This window comes from Pagrus major, chromosome 2, assembly GCF_040436345.1.
Source record: "Pagrus major chromosome 2, Pma_NU_1.0".
NCBI classification, from domain to species: domain Eukaryota; kingdom Metazoa; phylum Chordata; class Actinopteri; order Spariformes; family Sparidae; genus Pagrus; species Pagrus major.
The window spans coordinates 26,074,953-26,094,026 of record NC_133216.1 but is presented as its reverse complement, the minus strand read 5'-3'; the positions used below and the strand labels follow the sequence as shown (position 1 = coordinate 26,094,026).

The 19,074-nt window shown below is 42.1% G+C and overlaps 1 protein-coding gene across 1 annotated transcript in view; it reads right to left on the bottom strand.

Moving 5' to 3' along the window:
* lsamp (limbic system associated membrane protein) overlaps positions 1-19,074 on the bottom strand; it is a 488,839-nt gene that overhangs the window by 185,634 nt on the left and 284,131 nt on the right. The window contains exon 2 of the mRNA XM_073487369.1: positions 12,895-12,973. Within this exon, the coding sequence (XP_073343470.1) occupies positions 12,895-12,973 (79 nt within the window). The remainder of the gene's footprint in view (positions 1-12,894; positions 12,974-19,074) is intronic.

Below are 19,074 nucleotides of genomic sequence, written 5' to 3'. Positions count from 1 at the left end.
CTTGTTTTGCACACAAAAACCAACCTTAATGACATACAATGCTGAAAGCTATATAGAAAGCTATTTAGAAATGTCTTTTGGGCCAAGTAATATCGACTCACTCATATTCATAAACAACAAAGTTAGGCATAGGGCATAATGAGCAGGCAAAAAGGACAGAGACACATAGACTTTGAATGTTTTTGTAATGTATGGCAAAGCCCGCTCAGCCAAGAAAATCAGTCGTAAATGAGCTTACTGCATCTATTGGAGAAAACTGGGGTGTCATAATAACGGCATAACTGAGATGATCCTTTTGAAATGTCACCTGCACAAGGCCATTCATCTGTCAATACATGTAAGTGTCTGTGATTTCGGTTTATATTAATAAACGGCCACATGAATGCAATAGTGTCTCCATGTCATCAATATCAGATGACTGGACTGTCTTAAATTGGCTGTGAATTAGAGCCCAACCGACTCAATTTGTAGGGTAGATGCCTATACCAGTATTAGGAAGTCAAAAATTCCAATGTTGATATATCAGCCATTACACAGACATGTTTTTGCAATGATCCCTCAAATGTGGTTATCAAACAAATACATGTAATACAGACAGGATATTTTACAGTTTAACATTAACTTTTACTGTCTAAAATGACATCAGCGCACTAAAACAGTAAACTTCACTTGAGATGAATAATAATAAAGTACCCCAAGCATCTTCTTCTGCAAAGTTTTTATAGTGGCGCATATTGACGACATAATTGATACGACCTTAAAATAATATCACAATATTTTTATATTATATTGGGATATACGATATACACCTCGATATTTTAAAAATCTCACAATGTTAGTTTCTGATGATTAATGATCAGTAATGTGGATATATCGACTTACCGGTTAAAAGTATTAGGCCCAGTAGAACAGTCTGGTAAGTTCAAAAAAATGACATCACTTTACATTAATGCAGCCTTTAAAACCAGGAAAAGACAACACTTATGTCACATCATGATAACAATAACGATATACAGTATATGTCATGATATCCAAAATCTAACACGATATATAGTCTCATATAACGATAATGATATATCGCAAATATTGCCAACCCCCAAACATTATTTGCATTAATGATACAAGTAGACTAAAAGAAACATGTCTTCCAAAAGAGCTACACTTTGCTACCAGACCTGATGCTGCTGAATGTGGGACCACCACGCACTGACACGTCAGGGGAGGAGCATGTAGTGGCAGGGGCCCTCTCCCTCGCTCTCTCACAGAAAGTGCAACCATTAGACCTCATCTAGATATTAGATTATCTTTTTACGCCCCTAATGTTAGTTACTTAGAGACCCCCACAGAACTCAGATTATAACTTGAACCCTGCACGTGGGTTACAATGCCTCCGCCCTCTTTGCCCTTAAGGTTCTTTCGATGTGCTCTCAGAAAGGTCGCTGGCAAATTCCGCCCCTTGTCCTCAGGTGATGAGAGTCTTTATACACAAACAGCCTCTTAAATGTAAGTGCTTTAGCTAATGTAGTTTAAGTGCTGAACATCAGGTAATAATGAATTAGTCAAGCCTACGATGTACTCCTGGGTCAGACTGAGCTCTCTACAAGCCCATAGGTGGCAGCTGACAAGAAGGTTTTGTTGAGGGTCAATGGTACCTCTAAAAGAAATGGTAGAGGAGGGTTTATGAATGGGGGGATCGCAGCAATCAATACCTGAACTACTCACCAGGGGACCTGATTTAATTGGAGGTAATTGCATGCCATGAAGAGACGGGAGTGAGGTTCCAGTAATTGAAAACAACCACTGGGTAGAGGATTAAATTGAATTCAATGGGAATAATTAATGGCAAATGAGACAAGCTGTGCTAATTTTCTTTTTCTCTTTAACCGCAAATGCTGAACCCTTAAATGACACCAGACTGTATAAAGTTAAGTATTTCAGCTTAACTTTTTTTTTTTTTTTTTAACGACCGGCACATTTATGCTATACAAATCAGTAGGGAACGAAAAAGAAGTAGGACATGGAGTCATCCCAATTTCTTCAAATGCCAAATGCTCAAGAGAGAAACTCTAATTAATCTCTTACACCTTTAAGACCGTGGCCTTTTCATGGATCCCTTTATCGAAATGGAAAGTAAAACTTAGTAGGATGATGCAGATGAAAACATGCTGCCATCAAGGCAGTTTCCCGCTGGGTGCACAAAACATTTTGCTGGTATTAGAACCACTGCAGAATGTGGGTACGCATCTAAAAGCACACTCAACACAGTGGTACTAAACAATAAAGCCTACTCTCATTATACTGATTTAAATTCATCTTGGGATTATCATGTTGAGGCGTATGTATAAAAACACATAACTTCAAAGAGTGGGCTACAACTCAAGCTGTGGACTGAAGGGGAAATGCAAATGCATTTTTGAGTCAGATGTTAAATATGTGTGCTTTCTGACATTCAGCGTCGTGATAAGTGACACATAAATTAGCTGTTTTTCACAGGCACAGGCACCTGTTTTCATCTCCAGACCCTGGCTTTATTCCTCGCTCGCTAGTTGCTTCAGAACTCGCTCGCACTGAATAAATCGAATCAAACCTAAGAACACCTAATTGTATGCTCTAATATAACCATAATCATTTTAAATGGAATTTACTATAAATATCATAACTGATCATGTGCTCAAGAGGTTGCGGCTCGTCTTTTTTGTTCATACTAAATACGTGGTGGATTCTACAGATAAAGACATAAAATTTGTAAGAAAAATATGTTTTGAAATTCACTTTGCAGCTGAAGCCATCACCGTGTTATGGAATGAAAATATTCCACATCCAGCCTCAGCTGCTTTTCTTATGCTGTATCGAAGTGAACAATGTGAATGTGTCCTCCTAAGGATAAGAAAACACCACGCTATGAAATCATGTCAGACCGATTTTGGTAATGGATAGCTCAGTAGCATTGAGAGACTTTTCAGTTTTGATCCACTGAATCATATTAGGCAAATTACATTCATCATTAACTCTGCTGGTATTTGGTATTTTGGACAAATGATGTCACATTACAACGATTTACAAAGCTAGTAATCGAGTGAAGGATTTGACTGTCACAAAAGCTATTCAGATTGTTTCTTATAATAGTGCAGAACATGACCTTCGTGTTAAGCCTTAACAATCTGCTCTGCTGGGGTATTCTCTGCTTCCGGTAGCATCCGGCATCACCCAACCACTCATCACTTGTGTACATTACTGAACTACACACTTCCAGCGATTGCAGTGGGAGTTTTACATTCTTCACTTGTTACAAACACAATATATTGTATAAGCTACTGTGACAAAGCGTAGGAAACTTTTAGTGTGTGGGTAGTGACAGACACTGTATGCTGTAGATACACAAACTAAGTGCATTTTACTGACGTCTTTGGGTGCTACTGGCGAGCATGTGTGTCAGACCCCGCTTGGAGGAACCTCATACCCGCGTCACATGATATCACATTATGATTTCCAGGCTCGCTGTACTGTTGAGCAATTAACGATCTCGTCATCGCTCGTCCCTTGCCATTCAGTACAGATTACTGTTCATGGCAAAGAAAAGAATGGTGCACTGGGAAAAGATATGAGAGGATTTTTCATTCCGTTCCTGCATTTTGCCGATGGTACACATTATTGGCACCTGACTTCTGAGCTTGGCCATTGTACTGCAATTATTTCAGTTGCTAGAATTGGGTAAATATAACGATTGTCTTGTGACAAACATGTGCTGTGTACCTGTATTTGAGAGCTGACCATGGGGAGCAAATTAAAAATGTAGGTAAATAATCACTGCCAGTAAAGCATCCAGCATACAATGCCTGTAGGGCACGTCAATGTTTTTTGACAGCTTTGTTGTTTACTAGGCCTCTTGTTTTTCATATTGATGACAACATTTCCAGTGTTTCTATTTGCTTCTAGTGTGTAATTTTAAATACATACATGGTTTAGTGTTTGCTGTAAAACAAATGCATATCAATTACAATTCCCATTGAACTTTCAACACAGTAATACACGACACAAGTTAAAAGGTTGAGATATAAATCAGAAATAAGTCACAAACAACATTTTCAGCTAAACAACAACAAAGAAATAATAAATTAAATCACCTCATATCCACACGTCATCTCGTGGCTTCGAAAGGCACAACAAGATAGAAAAAAGAAAACAAAATAGGAAGCTTGATTGATCCATGATCCATGATAAGATGATAAGATATTTTTTTTTAAACAGGCAGAAATTGCTGCCTATCATGAGCAATGCTATTCGAGCAGTGGCGCTATGTGGTAATGCTGCAGCTTCACGCAGCTATGCACAATGAATGAATGTACAATTTAAATACATGACACACAGATGACAGCTTCACGACTCTGAAACCATATCTATAATCACAGTGTGATCTTGCACGGTGTGTGTCAGTGGGTCAAGTAAGCAGATTTTTGCTGATCTTGGAAGAGATGCGGGGTAAACAATGAGTGTGCTCGTCCAAGACTATACTTACTGCGGGCCTCTAATCTGCTTTAAAGCCACGTGGATTAACAGCTGCAGGGACGGGAGTCATCGCGGCTCAAGCCCACATGTTTCAGCTTTAATTTGAATTCATCCTGACTGACTGATAGATTTAAAATTATTTAACCTGCTTCCACAGCTCCAGCTGAACTGAGCTCAGCCGGGGTTCACGCCCTATATTCATTTCTCCAATTTCATGTCAGGAGTGACACCCGGGTGCTTGTGCAATTTTTTAAAATTTGAAATTCAATTCCTGCTCTGCTCTCTCCGGTTTAACACAATAGCTATATTGTTGCAAGCAGGTCGGTTAATGATGGTCGAGATGAACATATGCAGTGAAGAGCTTGTGCTTTCTGAGTTTCTGATTTCGCAATGAATCCCAATGGTGCACTAGAAATGGCGCCTATATATACACCTCTGAAGGTGGCAGCTCCATTATGAGTACAAAGCCTGGGTGAACAGAAGATGTAATCGTACAGTACAGATATACACAGTGTGTTTCTGCCACACAGTGCAGTGCATTAGGGTATGGGCAGTAATTGCTTGCAACTCCTTAGAGTCTGTACCATGTTTTTAATTCTACATCTACTGCAACTCTAACACTCTGACATTTTGAGGTTTTCCGAGAGCAGTAAGAATACTCTTCCACTCTGCTTCTACTGCCATCCCCTATAGGTAGCCAGAGGCTGAGAGAAATTGCTGAGTAGTTTAAATATGCACTTAAAGACAGTCTGGCCTGCCCAACAATAGCCTGAGTGAAGAGGGAAATGGAGTGAAATTGCTTTTAGGGAGAAGCACTGCTTCAATATTCTGTTGTATCAAAAAACTGTTCAGGTCAGGAGTTATTTAGAAAAAAAAAACATGTTGAAGCCACATGATGAAGAGTTCAAAATGTCCTGGTATGTGTTCTGAGGACAAACAGGCAAACCTCAAACCACAGGCTGGAGCACATCTGGTTGGGAGCCCTTAAAAGAGGCCGAGACAGCCCATTGAACTGCATTGGACTGTGGACTTCAAATGAAAACATCAGAACTTTGTTCATCTACCATGTCAAAAGACTTCACACTGTCTCTGCAGGCCATTATTCAGAGCCTACTGAACACGATGAAAGCTGCTGGAACTTGTGATAACTCAGAGCCAGTCCAAAAGACTTCAGAAAACTTTGCAGGATTGGCAAAATATCAACCAAAACCCGTGTCCCTGTGCCCCTGAAGCGTTGGCCCTCACCTCTGTCAGCTCTGTCCCATGCCAAAATGGGGACAAGACGATAATGACCCAACTGGCAGTCGCTCAGCTCTCCCACTTTCATGAGTGAAAATGAAATTGATTTGAAAATCCTGCGTCGGCCCAGGCTGGAACAGAAGGGATTATTGTGCTGATTGTACTAATACTGTGTCCCTGCCCTCCCTCCCACTCTAATTCTTCCCATCATACTCTTCCCTCCTCCCTCTGTTTGTGTCTCTCTTTCTCGTTGAGAGCTCTCCGGCCATCATTCTTCTCTTTTACAATTTTTTTTTTTTCCCCGTTATGGTCTTCATAAAGAAGCTGCCTCTTTTTCTTTCTCTTTCTTGTGTCAGACTTAAGACAGCACAGCTGGACAATTCAGTGCTGGCAGAAAGAAAAAAAGAAGAAAGGGGGGGAGAGAGCGATGAAGATATAGAGGGACTGAGAGCTGCCTAGGGAGGCTCTAAACTAAAGAAGAAAAAAAAAGGAAACACTCCCATCTGATGAGCTGCAGAGAGAAATATAGAGTTCTCCTGGGGGCTGGACATCCCAAATTATGTTGCACTATTGCCCTCTGCACGGAAATCCAGAAATTGATCTGTTTTTCCTCAGTTTTCCTTCCTCCACTTGGAATTCTGCCTGAACTGCATTGCCCTCAGTATCCCCTTACCAACACTTTATACTGTCTGTGAAAATTAATATCATTGTGTCTCCATCCAAACTTAATGTGACAGCAAGAAATGTTGATTACAGATCAGTTCTATGGAATGGCAATATACCCTATAGACTACACACAGCACATGTCAGCTCTCATGGAGCCTCACTAACTCAGGTAAACGAAGGTTTCAAACTCAGTGTTACTGTGGCCCCAACTTCCACCTCAGTCTAACTGTGAAAATAAAAACTTTTGTCATTATTCCACCAGACAGTCCGCGTTTTTGTCTGTTTTTCGCCCATCTCTACCCTTTAAATAACATTTTTCCCTTTCCACTCATCATTATCCATTATATTAAATAAATGGCATCACGAGGCATTTAGGGGTATGAAGCTTTTATTTAACTATCATGTAAAAAGCCCAAACCAAATTGCCAGAATAGATGTTATCATTGTAATCCATGGTTATGTTGAAACTCTGTTTTATATGTGTTGTATCTTTTGGCTTTAGGCACAAGAACTACTTAGTTTGGCTTCTGATAAGATCTTGTTTTGGCTTAAAATAATTGGTTTTGTCATCACAAACACAGCTGGGAAATGTCCTGACATCTCATTCAAAATATCCAGTTTTGTTGCCATAAAAGACAGCTGCAAAATGTCCAGACCAAGATAGCAAAATTGTTGTGGCCCAGATCTGGCCCACAGTAGAGACGTTCATTTGGCCCATATACTGCATAGAATGATGGCACTTAGGCAGTCCATTCCTGTTTGCCAGAGCTGAGCCACAAGCAGGCCATACCATGGCCATAAGTCAGCCAAGAGCAGACCAAATAAACCGGAACTGGCCCAAGTCTGGGCTACAGTTAATTTCTATTCTGATGGGATGGGATCAGGCACAGACTTGGGCAAGTTCTGGTTTATTTGGTTTGCTCTTGGCTGACGTGGCCATGCTATGGCCTGCATGTGGCTCCGATCTGGCAAACAGGAGTGGACCTCCCAAGTGCCATCAATCCATGGGGTATGCCGGATGTACGTGTCTGGTACAAGTTTATCTAGCCCTTGGTGTCTCTCACCACGTAAAGGCCAAACTATATCCTGCATAGGAATTGAATGTTGCACTCGCCTTAAATTGTGCGCTGCTACGAAATTGTCTAACAAGTCATTCCTGTGGATACTGGTGTGTATTCTCCTGTACTGTAAACTCAAATGAAATAGAGAACAGCTGATCAAAGAGTACAACCTTAACAGCAGGAACCTTTTTGGACTGCTTTTATACAATACTGCTAGTTTCATCCAGTGGCAAAGGGACATTTCTAATTTCTTGAAAAAGTTCAAGAAAACTGTTAGTTCTTTGGCTAAAATGGGCTGAAATGTTTTGAGTCTATTCTTCTTTTCTTAATAAATAGAAATCTAATGCATACAGAGACAACTGGCCATACACTGGTTGAGGATAGAAACCTGATCCATTCTGTTGTGTAAAGGTTTGGGCTTGTGTCGAATAATATTCAAATATACCTCAATAAGAAAATTCTCCCTTTCTCTTTCTTTTTCAAGTTGTTGCAAGTAGATACAGTACTCAGTGCTCACTGGGGAATGGGAAGAGAGATAGCCTAGTCAGTGTATTAGTTAAAGGTCAGTAATGAAGGAAATAAAGCAAAATCTTGCAAAAAGGAAGCTTCTTAAAAAACCCAGTGATTCGGTTCATTGCATTGAGGAGCTGTTGTGAGCTTGTTGTGGCAAAATATAAAAACCTCCGACCTTCCTCCATAACTCCTGCTCTTAAACAGCACGGGTCTGTGCAAACAACCTGTTCTGAAGACTGTGAGGACTGTTGTCTAGTTCAGCTGGGAAAAATAGTTTTGCCTTTACCAAGAACATTCATCTGACTAATATTGGATAAAAAGGGAAAGTTGATCTACGGTCCTGTAGGGCAGATAATTTATTATTTAGAGACGATATAGTTTTACATGCTGGTAATCGACTGCAATGTCTGTGTGTGGGCTCAGGTTGGGTTTGAGTCTCAAATTTGGCAGTAACAGGCAGTTTCAGTCAAGTGAGGTCAGAACAGGGCAGGTATGGAGCTGGTTCAGGTCCCAGTTTTAGGTCCGTGCAACACTCTCTGCTGGATAGGGCACACTGAGTAATTCCTATAACATTGCATTTATCAAACCGTTCTTCTACACGTATCAGGTCGTCTTGACTTTAACTAGAATCGGAAAATCAAACTCTGAAACAAAATGACAGCAGGTTTGGTTTCCTGTCCTTGTGAAATAGTGATGGCTGTGATTACATTTGAAGTATGCACTGTTTTGATTAAGACATCCTGTATTTCATTTATACAGTTTACAGTTACATTTTTCACTTCAACCCTCCGGAGATGACATATAGATTCACCGCAGGCTTTGTGCTGTATGATTGGTAGCAGCTGTGTTGGGGAAATAAACCAGCAGCTCAGTCTCACAGTGGGATATGCTGAGAATGTCAACTCATTTCCAACATCCCGAAAGTCTTTGTTTACATAATGCAAGTGCAGTTTACTAGAGTGTGGCTGATGCACATCACAGCACTCAAAGATGCATCAGTCACTAGAGTTCAATAGTTGAGTTTTTAATAATGGAAATGAACACAAGTGTATTATCTACTCTCAGGCATTGTTAGTTGTATTGAAGGTTGAATTAGACTAACATCGTGTTTTGTGTAGTGTCTGAGCCTCCAGCAGATTTCACATACATAATATCTGGCTGACTCTGACTCAAATTAAAGGCTGAGTTCTCGGGTAAGTTTTGACGAAGATCCTCTGGGGCAAAGCACGAGTGCAGAATCATCTTCCCTGAAAGTAACAAGCCTGGCAGAGTGTATTGTCAAAGCGCAGATAATTGACCCAGAGGAGAGCAATCACACAGACTGTGTCATTAATGCTTTAATAAGCAATTGTCAATTATCAGAGCTTCGCCTGACATTGCAACCTTCCCCTTAAGGCCACCGCGTAGTCGGGGACTCCAAAAAAAAGAAAAAGCAATTAAAAAGTAAACTATTGTGAAACAGAAATGGCTTGGAGAGACATGGAGAAACTTTTATTTTCTCTTCTCCTCAGAATCACACTGTGACTTGCTGTGGATAACAAGAGTTTGATTTCACTTGTTGGCATCATCCTTGTGAAATAAAAAAAAAATAAAAAAACAGGCTAAGTCACCATGGAAGCGGGATCTAAAATATGGGGTGTTTTTCAGTGACCTAAATCTCATAGGTCTGAAATTTGTCTGCTGGGACACAGGCCTAGATTTCAAATGCTGGGACTTATGTTCATGCTTTCCAGGCGCAAATGTCACTTCAAGCAGATACAAATTTTTCAAAAAGATCACCCCGCGTTAAGAACAAAAAGACAGCCTGGGGACAAATGTAAGACCCAGATAGTCGGTAATCTTTGAACTCGATGCGGAGCCGCCGGATCATTAAAACAGGAGGAAACTCAGGATGTAGCATGCTTACAGTATATGAGCATGATGACTTCTGACTAAAGCACGTTCCACAAGTCCAACTAGAGATCCAAAGAAACCATATTACAGAACCCGACCACTGATATGGTTGTGGTTACTGGAGTTTAATCACACAGCCTAGTGCACAGCAGATGAGCTCTAATTCACTTCACACAACAAACGCTGGTGTCAAAATGTTTTTTCAAAGCCAGTTCAACACAGTGACGTTCTTCAGAAGAATAATCTCTTCCAGATTAACCCCTTCAGGGCCTGCTTAGGCAGAGGGGGGTTCAGAGGTTAAGAGTAGCTAAATATTTACGTCTTACGCTGACTTAAATCAGAACGGGCTACTGCTGAATTTCAGTCTCGTAAGACAGAAGACAGGCTAGTGGAAATCAATCTAGATTCACTGCTGTTCCCTGTGGGCATCAACAGTCGGTGGAGATATCTGTCAATATTTAGTTTCTGTTCACTTTTTGATGGAGTCTGAAGGAAAATGAGATTCTGTGAACAAAGCAATACAGCCACGATATAAATCAGTCTACACTATGATCTGAAATGCATCTTGTTTTTTAAATGTACCACGCTCGGCCAAAGGACTGCATTAAAAATTCTCATCATGACACAGATTGATCCGTGGCCATTATAAAGCTTAAATCTTTACCTCTCACAGGGGCCTTCACAGTGTGCCACAATAGTCGTGCAAATCTGAAAGTTCTAAGCGTGAAGAGGAAAGACTTAGTTTGCTTATTTATTCAACATAACACAGCTCTGGGCCCTTGGTAAAAAAAATAAATTTCCTTTTTCATTTCAGTAGCGAGGCCTGCCACTGTGTGTTCCGCCACAGCGGTGGTTCGGCCACACGCTGTTTCTCTGCCTCGCCATCTCTCCACTTGTGCCGGGAATGTCACGACTGCAGCCACAGGCTCGACTAGAGGAGCACAGGCCTTATTACGCCCCCAGGTCACCAATATCCCCTCAGCCTTCACAAAACCCAGCTTATGGAATAGATACACAGTGTAGCTCGACAAATTACTAGCCGACGGCCCCCCACCCCTGCTCAAAGTTCTCGCATTTTAGCCCCCGTGTCGTCCCCCACCACATCCAATTTGTCAGGTGGAAACTGGGTGTGAAAAATGGTTGTGTTTTTCAAAGGAGCCACAGGGGGTGTCTGAGCGGCAGTTTATCGTTGCGTGACTGACAATAAACACAAGACCGATTGCTAATGCCGGCGAAGATACATTATGAACATCGAATCAATTATGACACACACTGAGTGATCACTGCAGATAATTATTCAAGGATTGTTTACCTGAGCTAATGGCAAATTAGTGGACTCGGGACGCAAGCGTTTTCTCGGGAGGGAGGATCTCATTTGGCACTGGCTGAGTGTGAAGCCTGCTGATACCAATAAAGGAAACAGGCTGACTGGGTGACTAAAGGGCTGAATATAGCAAAGACGCAGTCGATTGGATTTGGAAAAGTGAAACAAATAGCTGTGACCCCCGGTGAGTTCAACAGTAACTGAGTCAATTGACCAATCTGATCAGCAGATACCTGAATGGATGGCACCTGCTTGGAAGAAGGAATCCATTAAGGGGATTAACTCCATGTGTGTGTGTGTGCGTGTGTGTGTGTGTGTGTGTGTGTGTGTGTGTGTGTGTACCTATATGAGGAAGCTTGTGTGAGGAAACGTGGTTGTGTTGGTTTGTCTGCAGGAACTTGACTGGCTGCATGTGTGTTAAAGGTCTATCCTATAATTGCATTCTGCATTCTCACACTCATTAGGCCCGGACCGGCTGGTGCGACTGTAAATACAGCATGAGAGTGGGGGAGAGGACAGAAAAAAAAAAAAAAAGAGTGAGGGAGAGGGAAGAAAAATCAATGAGACTGAGTGTTCTGTGTGCAGCCTATTATACCTCTGGACTTCCCTACAGTCATCCCATTTTGAGAGAGAGGGGGGGAGTGGCACCAGGGGCTGGGGGAGGCAAAGCGCCTTGTTGACAACAGAATAACTACATCTAAATCCCCTCGCATTTATAGCCTGCCACAAACACATGGCTCGGATCACGTGATCGCTGACATCTGCCCGGCAGTATCACAATAGCGCACAGGAGTTGACAGCTTGCATTGTCTAGGCAGTGATTAAGTGGGGTGTGAGGCTGTTATGGACACAAACACTGACTGCATGCGGCAGACACAACTGGAGCTTTTTTATTCATGTGGAGGGGGGGCGCAAACGGGATGCAAGGGACGCAGTGGAGTTCTGACACTGATGGCACTTCACCTGCTCGTCCCCCTGCGGGCAGCGGCTCATCTCTCCCCAGAACGCCCCACAGTAATTCGTAAAATCTAAACAAGACTGCACACCTCTCTGTCTGTGCCTCGCATCATCATCTTAATCTGTGTCTAGAATCCCCCCCGTGCAGTATTTGCCCATAAATCCGCACGCAAACAGCATCTCCGAACATCGTGACGCACTTCGCCGTATCAGAAGGGGTTCTTTGAATTAAGTAACGAAACATACATACACACTCACACACACACACACACATAACAAACACACACGCAGGAGCCTCTCTGGCCACAGCTTCGGTGCCCTGTGCGTCATGTCAGAGAAGGCGTTCAAGGTTTTCATTTTCATCCATCCAAAACTACGGTGTGCACGTAATTCCATAAACGACCAGGGCACAGGGGGAATAATGTTAGTGCGCTGTAAAGTCAGTTCCAACAGGGATATTATGTGTATTATAGACATATCATGTGTTTTTAGTCACGACTGTGAGGTGAGATAAAAGTTGGAACTCAAAGCAACTCATCCAAACAGTGTACAGAAGTACAGGAGTACAGAAGTACGGGGGGGGGATCATCAGGGATGACCAAGAAAAAGATCTTCCACAACAGTCGTGAAAACTGATCATCTTTGGTGCCCGCGATCTAAGGCGTGCAGCCGCATGCTCGCGGGGAGAATGCTGCCGGAGAGGGAGAGAGGAAAGTTGGATCATGACTCTCTTACCTTATGATCGCTGTGTCGCCCTGGCGGATGGTGATGTTGTCGGTGGCCCGCTGCATATCCACACTCCGGACGGGGAATCCTGTGGGGATAAGACACAGCAGTCTGAAAAAGGAAGCCTGCAGTTGCCTCCAACACGATTTGCGTCCGACTTGCATCTTTTTGAAGCACAGGGGCGCGCTTTTCGGCAGCTATAAATCCAAGGAGTTAAAAAAAAAAAAAAAAGCGGACAGGAAGAGGAGTATAGTTGTCCAGACTTCTCGGAAAACGCGGGATGCTTTTAAGTCCAAAGCAGCCCGGATGGTGCGGCTGATACGGGTTTCCTCGCTCTATAGTCCACTGATGCGTAATGCTCCCTGCGTAAAGGGACGGCACAGCCAGCAGCGGCGATGGAGAGAGGCAGGCTACTGTTCAGAGTCTGGGAAAATCACCCTCCTCCTCCACATCTCTCTCTCTCTCTCTCTCTCTCTATCTCTCTCTCTCTCTCTCTCTCTCTCTCTCTCTCCCTCTCTCTCAGATTATCCAGCCGTCTGGCTGTGATGCTCCCCTTATTGGTTGTCAGGACAACAGCACCACCTGAGGTCCCTTTCAGTGAGACACAACTGAATAAGGACAATGGGATCGGGGCGAAAGAAGTAAAAATAAATAAATAAAATAAAACTAAGTAAAAAAAAATAAAAAAATTTAAAAAAAGGATGTCGAGACAAAAAGAAGTCGCCAGGGGGAATAATAATGCTGAAATCAGCCTGTCCTGACCAGGACCACAGGTGGTAATCTGCAACAATGTGCTCTTACCTCCCTGGAGCTGAAGTCAAGCAGAAACACACATTCTCAGTGGGGATCACTATTCTGTATCCTGCTTTCATTAGTCTTCAAACAGACTGTATGCTCACAGGTACGCAGTTATCTGGAGCAGAGGCTCCCAAGCATTTTCATGCCAGGAAGAGTTGCATTGGACCATGAGCCCTCCGGTGGATAAGACTTTCTGAAGTTAATTTTGATGAAGTGTGGGAAATTACATGACTTCAATGTGCTGTCTGGTAGCCAAGCAGTCAGAGCTTTTATAAAAATAACTCTTGAAGCTATACATTTGTTTCTGTCTTCACGTCATATCACATCAATTCAAACACTTTCAAGGACTTTGAACTCGATTTTATGGAATCACCTACCTGAAATATTCTATTAGACTTTTTCTGACCATTCTTCCATTTTAGAGCAAAATTAAGTCCTAAAAAATGAGGGTGAGGAAAACAAAAAGAATCCAAAAAGCTTCTGTTGACCATGAACAGGGCAGAGCCCAGCAGTGAATAGCTTAACCAGACATAATCACAGCGTGTCTAGACTGCCATGACTGCCATGAGGCTGCAGCTCGGCAGGTAATTACATCCACTTTTTAAACCTGAGCAAGGACACAGGTTTTGAAGGTGTGCGCCGTACAATTCAACAGAACTGTGAATGCAGAATGAGCTTCTAATTTCACCACTTGCCAATCAAGCGCCAGCTTAATAGGCCATGATCTAATGCTCATTCCACGATGTGCTTAATGAACTGCAGAGTAACAATTCATGCAGTGCATTTAGCATTTGATTTGATACAGAAAATACATTAATACTAATGTGACTCATTGTCAGTCATTGCACGGCACATTTTTTTGTTTTCTCTCTGTGTTTATTTGGTAAATGATTTATAATCATAAGCATAAGCCTTTAGTACTCAAACTCTGCTCATGGATAAAAGTCCAGGATTTTGATAGGGATACTCAACAATGCATAAACATGCACGATGACTCCCCCTTAGCTCTAAGCATCGTGCAATTGTTCTGGTGCACATACAGCGTGGAGTAATCCTGTTCTGATCACCAGCAGCCTGACTGAACCAGTGTGAGGCGGTGTGGTTAAGCCTTATTTCCAGCATCAGCAGATTTTAAGAACCAGATCAGACTCAAACCCCAGTTTTACAGCCTCCCCTCCGGCAGCCGTAGCCTACTGTCACACGTAGGCTTTACCGCTAGATTAGAGGGAAATGGAAGTGCAGATGAAGCCTACGCGCGGCTGAGAAGGAATCACAGCGAGGTAAATTGATGTCGAGGAGTGTTTTGAGGTGCTTATGTCAGTGCATTAGTTAAGGAGCGCTAAAATGTTTTCAACGAGGGATGCTTGCAGAGCTGCTCCCCGCTTGGCCCTTAATAACCAGTGCCTGTTACCATTTCCTGAAAAGCTTCTGGAGGTTTTAGCTATCTTGGAGATTGTGCAGTTTATGAAAAAGCATTAAGACCACTTAAAACGGGACCACTGGGCTCTGAAGAGCAGAGAAGAGGCACTCCTTTGCATACAGATATATACAGGAATGGCTCCTACGTGGCTTTTAGCTATATTTATACTTATAAATTCTCAGAAGTCTGTCAGTGTTCTGACAGACCGTGCAATAAGTAGAAATCTTCCTCGTCTGGCAGAGATATGGAGGAGGGGAGGCCGAGGAAATCGCAGTGTTAACCATTCTTTACAAGAGGCCAGTGATCCTTTGCTCTAACCCACACTGGAGAACACACCCACACACAAGTGAGTGGTGGGAGACAGAGGGGTTATTATCATGCTAGTGGGATGCTCTTAGTTGGGTGGTGACGTGGCTTAGACAGCAGGACTGGCCATACATTCTGTGTGCACAATATTATCTGTACATAATGACCTGTCATTAAATACAACAACACATGTCGGTGTGTAGAAATATGCGATCCATTCAGTGAACACTTAAGGGATGGCTGTTAGCAATAAAATCATCTCATTGCCTTTGACTTGGAGAAAGTTGACAGCCGAGTAGATAGAAGGTGACACAGTCGTAACATGTACGACTGTGGCCCCAGGTATCCTTCCTGGGGCCTTTTTGTCTTTATAATTCAGGTGTGATGACAGCTGCATTATGAATATTTGTTGTTTAAAATACACATAAAGACTTTATTTGGCGGAGGACAGGATGCTGGAAAAAACTTCTGGCAATCATGGACAATGCCTCTTACCCCCTCCACAAAACTCTGGACAAGCTTAAGAGCAGCTTCAGCAACAGACTCATTCAACCCCCGCTGCACCTTATCCTCTCGCACCTTATGCTCCTCTTACCTTTTCTCTTCTACCTCAGTATTTTATTTTATTTAATATTATTCTATTTTACTTTACTTTATCACTGCAGTGCTGTGCGGAAGAGCAAAAGATCTTTTAGGACAATAATCGAGACCAGAATCAGATTTATTGGACAGTCGTGTGCAGAAACAAGGAATTTGATTCCAGTTTTACATTGCTCTACTTTCCAGACAGCTAGCAACGAGGATCTGAACAAAGAAGTTAAAGAATGGTATCGGATAAAGACTGATGGGTGGTCAAGGGCAGTACTGTACAGTAGTGTGCAAAGAAAGTAGGTGTATATACAGTATAGTGAAATCCCCAACCGACTGGTCTCTATACAAGTCTGCTCTGCTCTGTGTTTTGTGACAGAACAAGTAGTGCAAAGAAATAAAGAATAAATCCAGGATTAATATGTGAACCTGGGGTGGATGGATTATGCACATTATAAGCATGTACACATGTATGTATGCATTATGTACAGTGTGCATGATTTATACTGACAATAATAGTGTTAATAAATGATAATATGAGGAGAGATACACAATAGCTGTTTATTTCTATGACAAGTGTGACAGTCTGTGACAGTATGAAGGGAATTAACTTCTTTGAGGGGAAATCAGACACAATCTATTATTCAACTAGTTCAACTCAGTAAGGTGAGAGGAACACCCCATGAAGTGATTTTAACAGAGACTAATGTAATGTAACTAGAAATCACGTCTCTGCGTCTTCACACTTGGCGACAGAGCGATCACACTGCATCCTAAATGACGCTTCCTTGGAGGCTGGATTCAAACATGCAAATGTCTCCGATATTTCTTAGCAAAACAATGACTCTGCCTGAGTAGCTCTTGACACAAGGTCGGCATCAAATGGCAGTCCCTATAGAGTGATTTTATTAATACACATTATGAGGTGCCCTGGCTTTCTACCCCGTCTCATTAGTCATAATGACTGTGGCAGAGCGACTCTGCTCGGCCTCGCCGATCAAAGAGGTGGTACTGAGAGCAGCAGAAAGAAATGTAGATGTATGACTCTGATGTAAAGACGAAATATCCTCTCCCAAACCTGAACTGACCTGCTCATTTAATGTTAGCCCATTCAACATTTGCAAATATTTAAATAGACACCGGAGAATCAAGGCTTTAGTCGGTGGCATGAAAATCAAATAGCACCTGCTCTGTCGGAGCCTCAGAGCCTCATAGATTTAGCAATTTTCTGATTCACCCTTTATTTGAAATGGGGACTACATTAGCCCACTATCATTACCATCAGAATATGATTTGATATTGAGCGTAAAATCTAGATGAACTGGTCCAAAACACTTCAGTACATTTGTATAGCGGATGAATATAAGTAATGGTGAAGACAGTCTAGTTTTCTGCAGTTTTCTTCTCTGCATGCATGTGACTACAGTATGAGAATAGAGCCTAACAGCTGGTTACAATAGTTTGCTCCATTGTCTAATTCGAGTATGCTTCAGCCAGCTTTTGAAGCACATTTTATATCCATTGTTCTACATACATAATTTGCTATTGTGTATTTCAAGTCACGCTGCTTCTCGTCAGCCCTTTACAATCAACAATAATGTGCTGTAGCAGAATGACATCAGGAGGGCTTACTGTAGAGAGTAAACTGACCTTTGGGGGTCTTGGTAAATATAACCATGCATTGTTAGAGAAGCAATGGCTGCGCATTATTCTACAACACCGTACGATGGCCTGGATTCCATCAGTATTACCTGGACACATCGTCGCTGCCTTGATTTCATCACTTGCTGTCTCTCACTCAGTAACACTGCTGTCATCCAAGACACTGACTGTAGCTCATTTACTCTGATTTGTAACTATGAGGTTTGCTCATGTCAAGGTTCTCTTGGTGGACTGTTGCACATTTAAAGGGGCATGCCGCCTATTTTACGCATTGAAATCTGTTCACTTATCATGGTTCATGTTACTCAGCCTGTGCAAAACAGTTGTATCACATCCTCTGAACCAAAAGTGAGGATATCTCAGCCTCTGTTGCCACGATTTTGACGTAGCACGTTCACAGTGTGGCCACATTCGTACTGACAATGACAATGATAATTTGGTGTTGTATCTCACGATGCCTGGTCCATTGTGCCTACACTTACAGTACCAACTCCTCAAACACCATCTGTTCACTACAGCCTACAACCTCTCACAACTTTGCTTCCCCAGCAGACACTAATCCTTGTTACTTGTTTCTATTTGTTTGTTTGTCTGTTTGTGTAGCATTGATCCTGCTGTGTAAAGTGTCCTTGGGTCTCACAAAAGGCGCTATATAAATCCAAGCTATTACAATTTCTTCTTATTATTATCATCCTCTGCACGTCAGGGTTGACAATGGCAAATTACTTAAGGTCAGGCCAGATTGAGAGGCTGCATTTTTTATTGCTTGTTAACACAAAGCTTTATATCACATATGCCTACTAAAAGCAAAAAAAATTTTGTGCAAAGAAGATATGGATATGTGCATAATGTGATATGTGGCCTTCTGTGCCGTTGGGAGGAAGCAGGAACTTGCTACTTGCTATCAAAAACACTTTGTAAGTTTTAGACACATAAAAATAATTTATTGTGATTCTTCGGCATTGGTGTTCAAGTAAAACCAAAGTGTTAGGTTTCATTTTTTCTTGACCTTGCGCAAAGAAGCAGCATCAGAATTCATCGCAGAATGAGGCTGACAGTAAATGTATCAAACGCAGTATTTCACATGGGCTGTCAAATACCACACTCGCAGTGAACCCAAAGTCTGTTCATATAATAATTCTCCAAGTACAGGACAAGACAAAGTGGAGGAGGAGAATGAGTGAAATCTTGCATACACAAACAACAAAACCTCACAGTCATAGGATACAACTGACCTGCAGGCAGTTGTGTTTTTTACTTAGCAATGTGACTACGCTGTAGAAATCTGGCTGAGCAGAATATGCATGCTGCTGCATCAGAGCCAAATGTTTTACTTCATTTTGGCAGCAAAGCCAGCATTCTGCCTGTGCGAACATGCAGGCTCTGATTTCAGGCATTTTTGCTAGTGTAAAGGT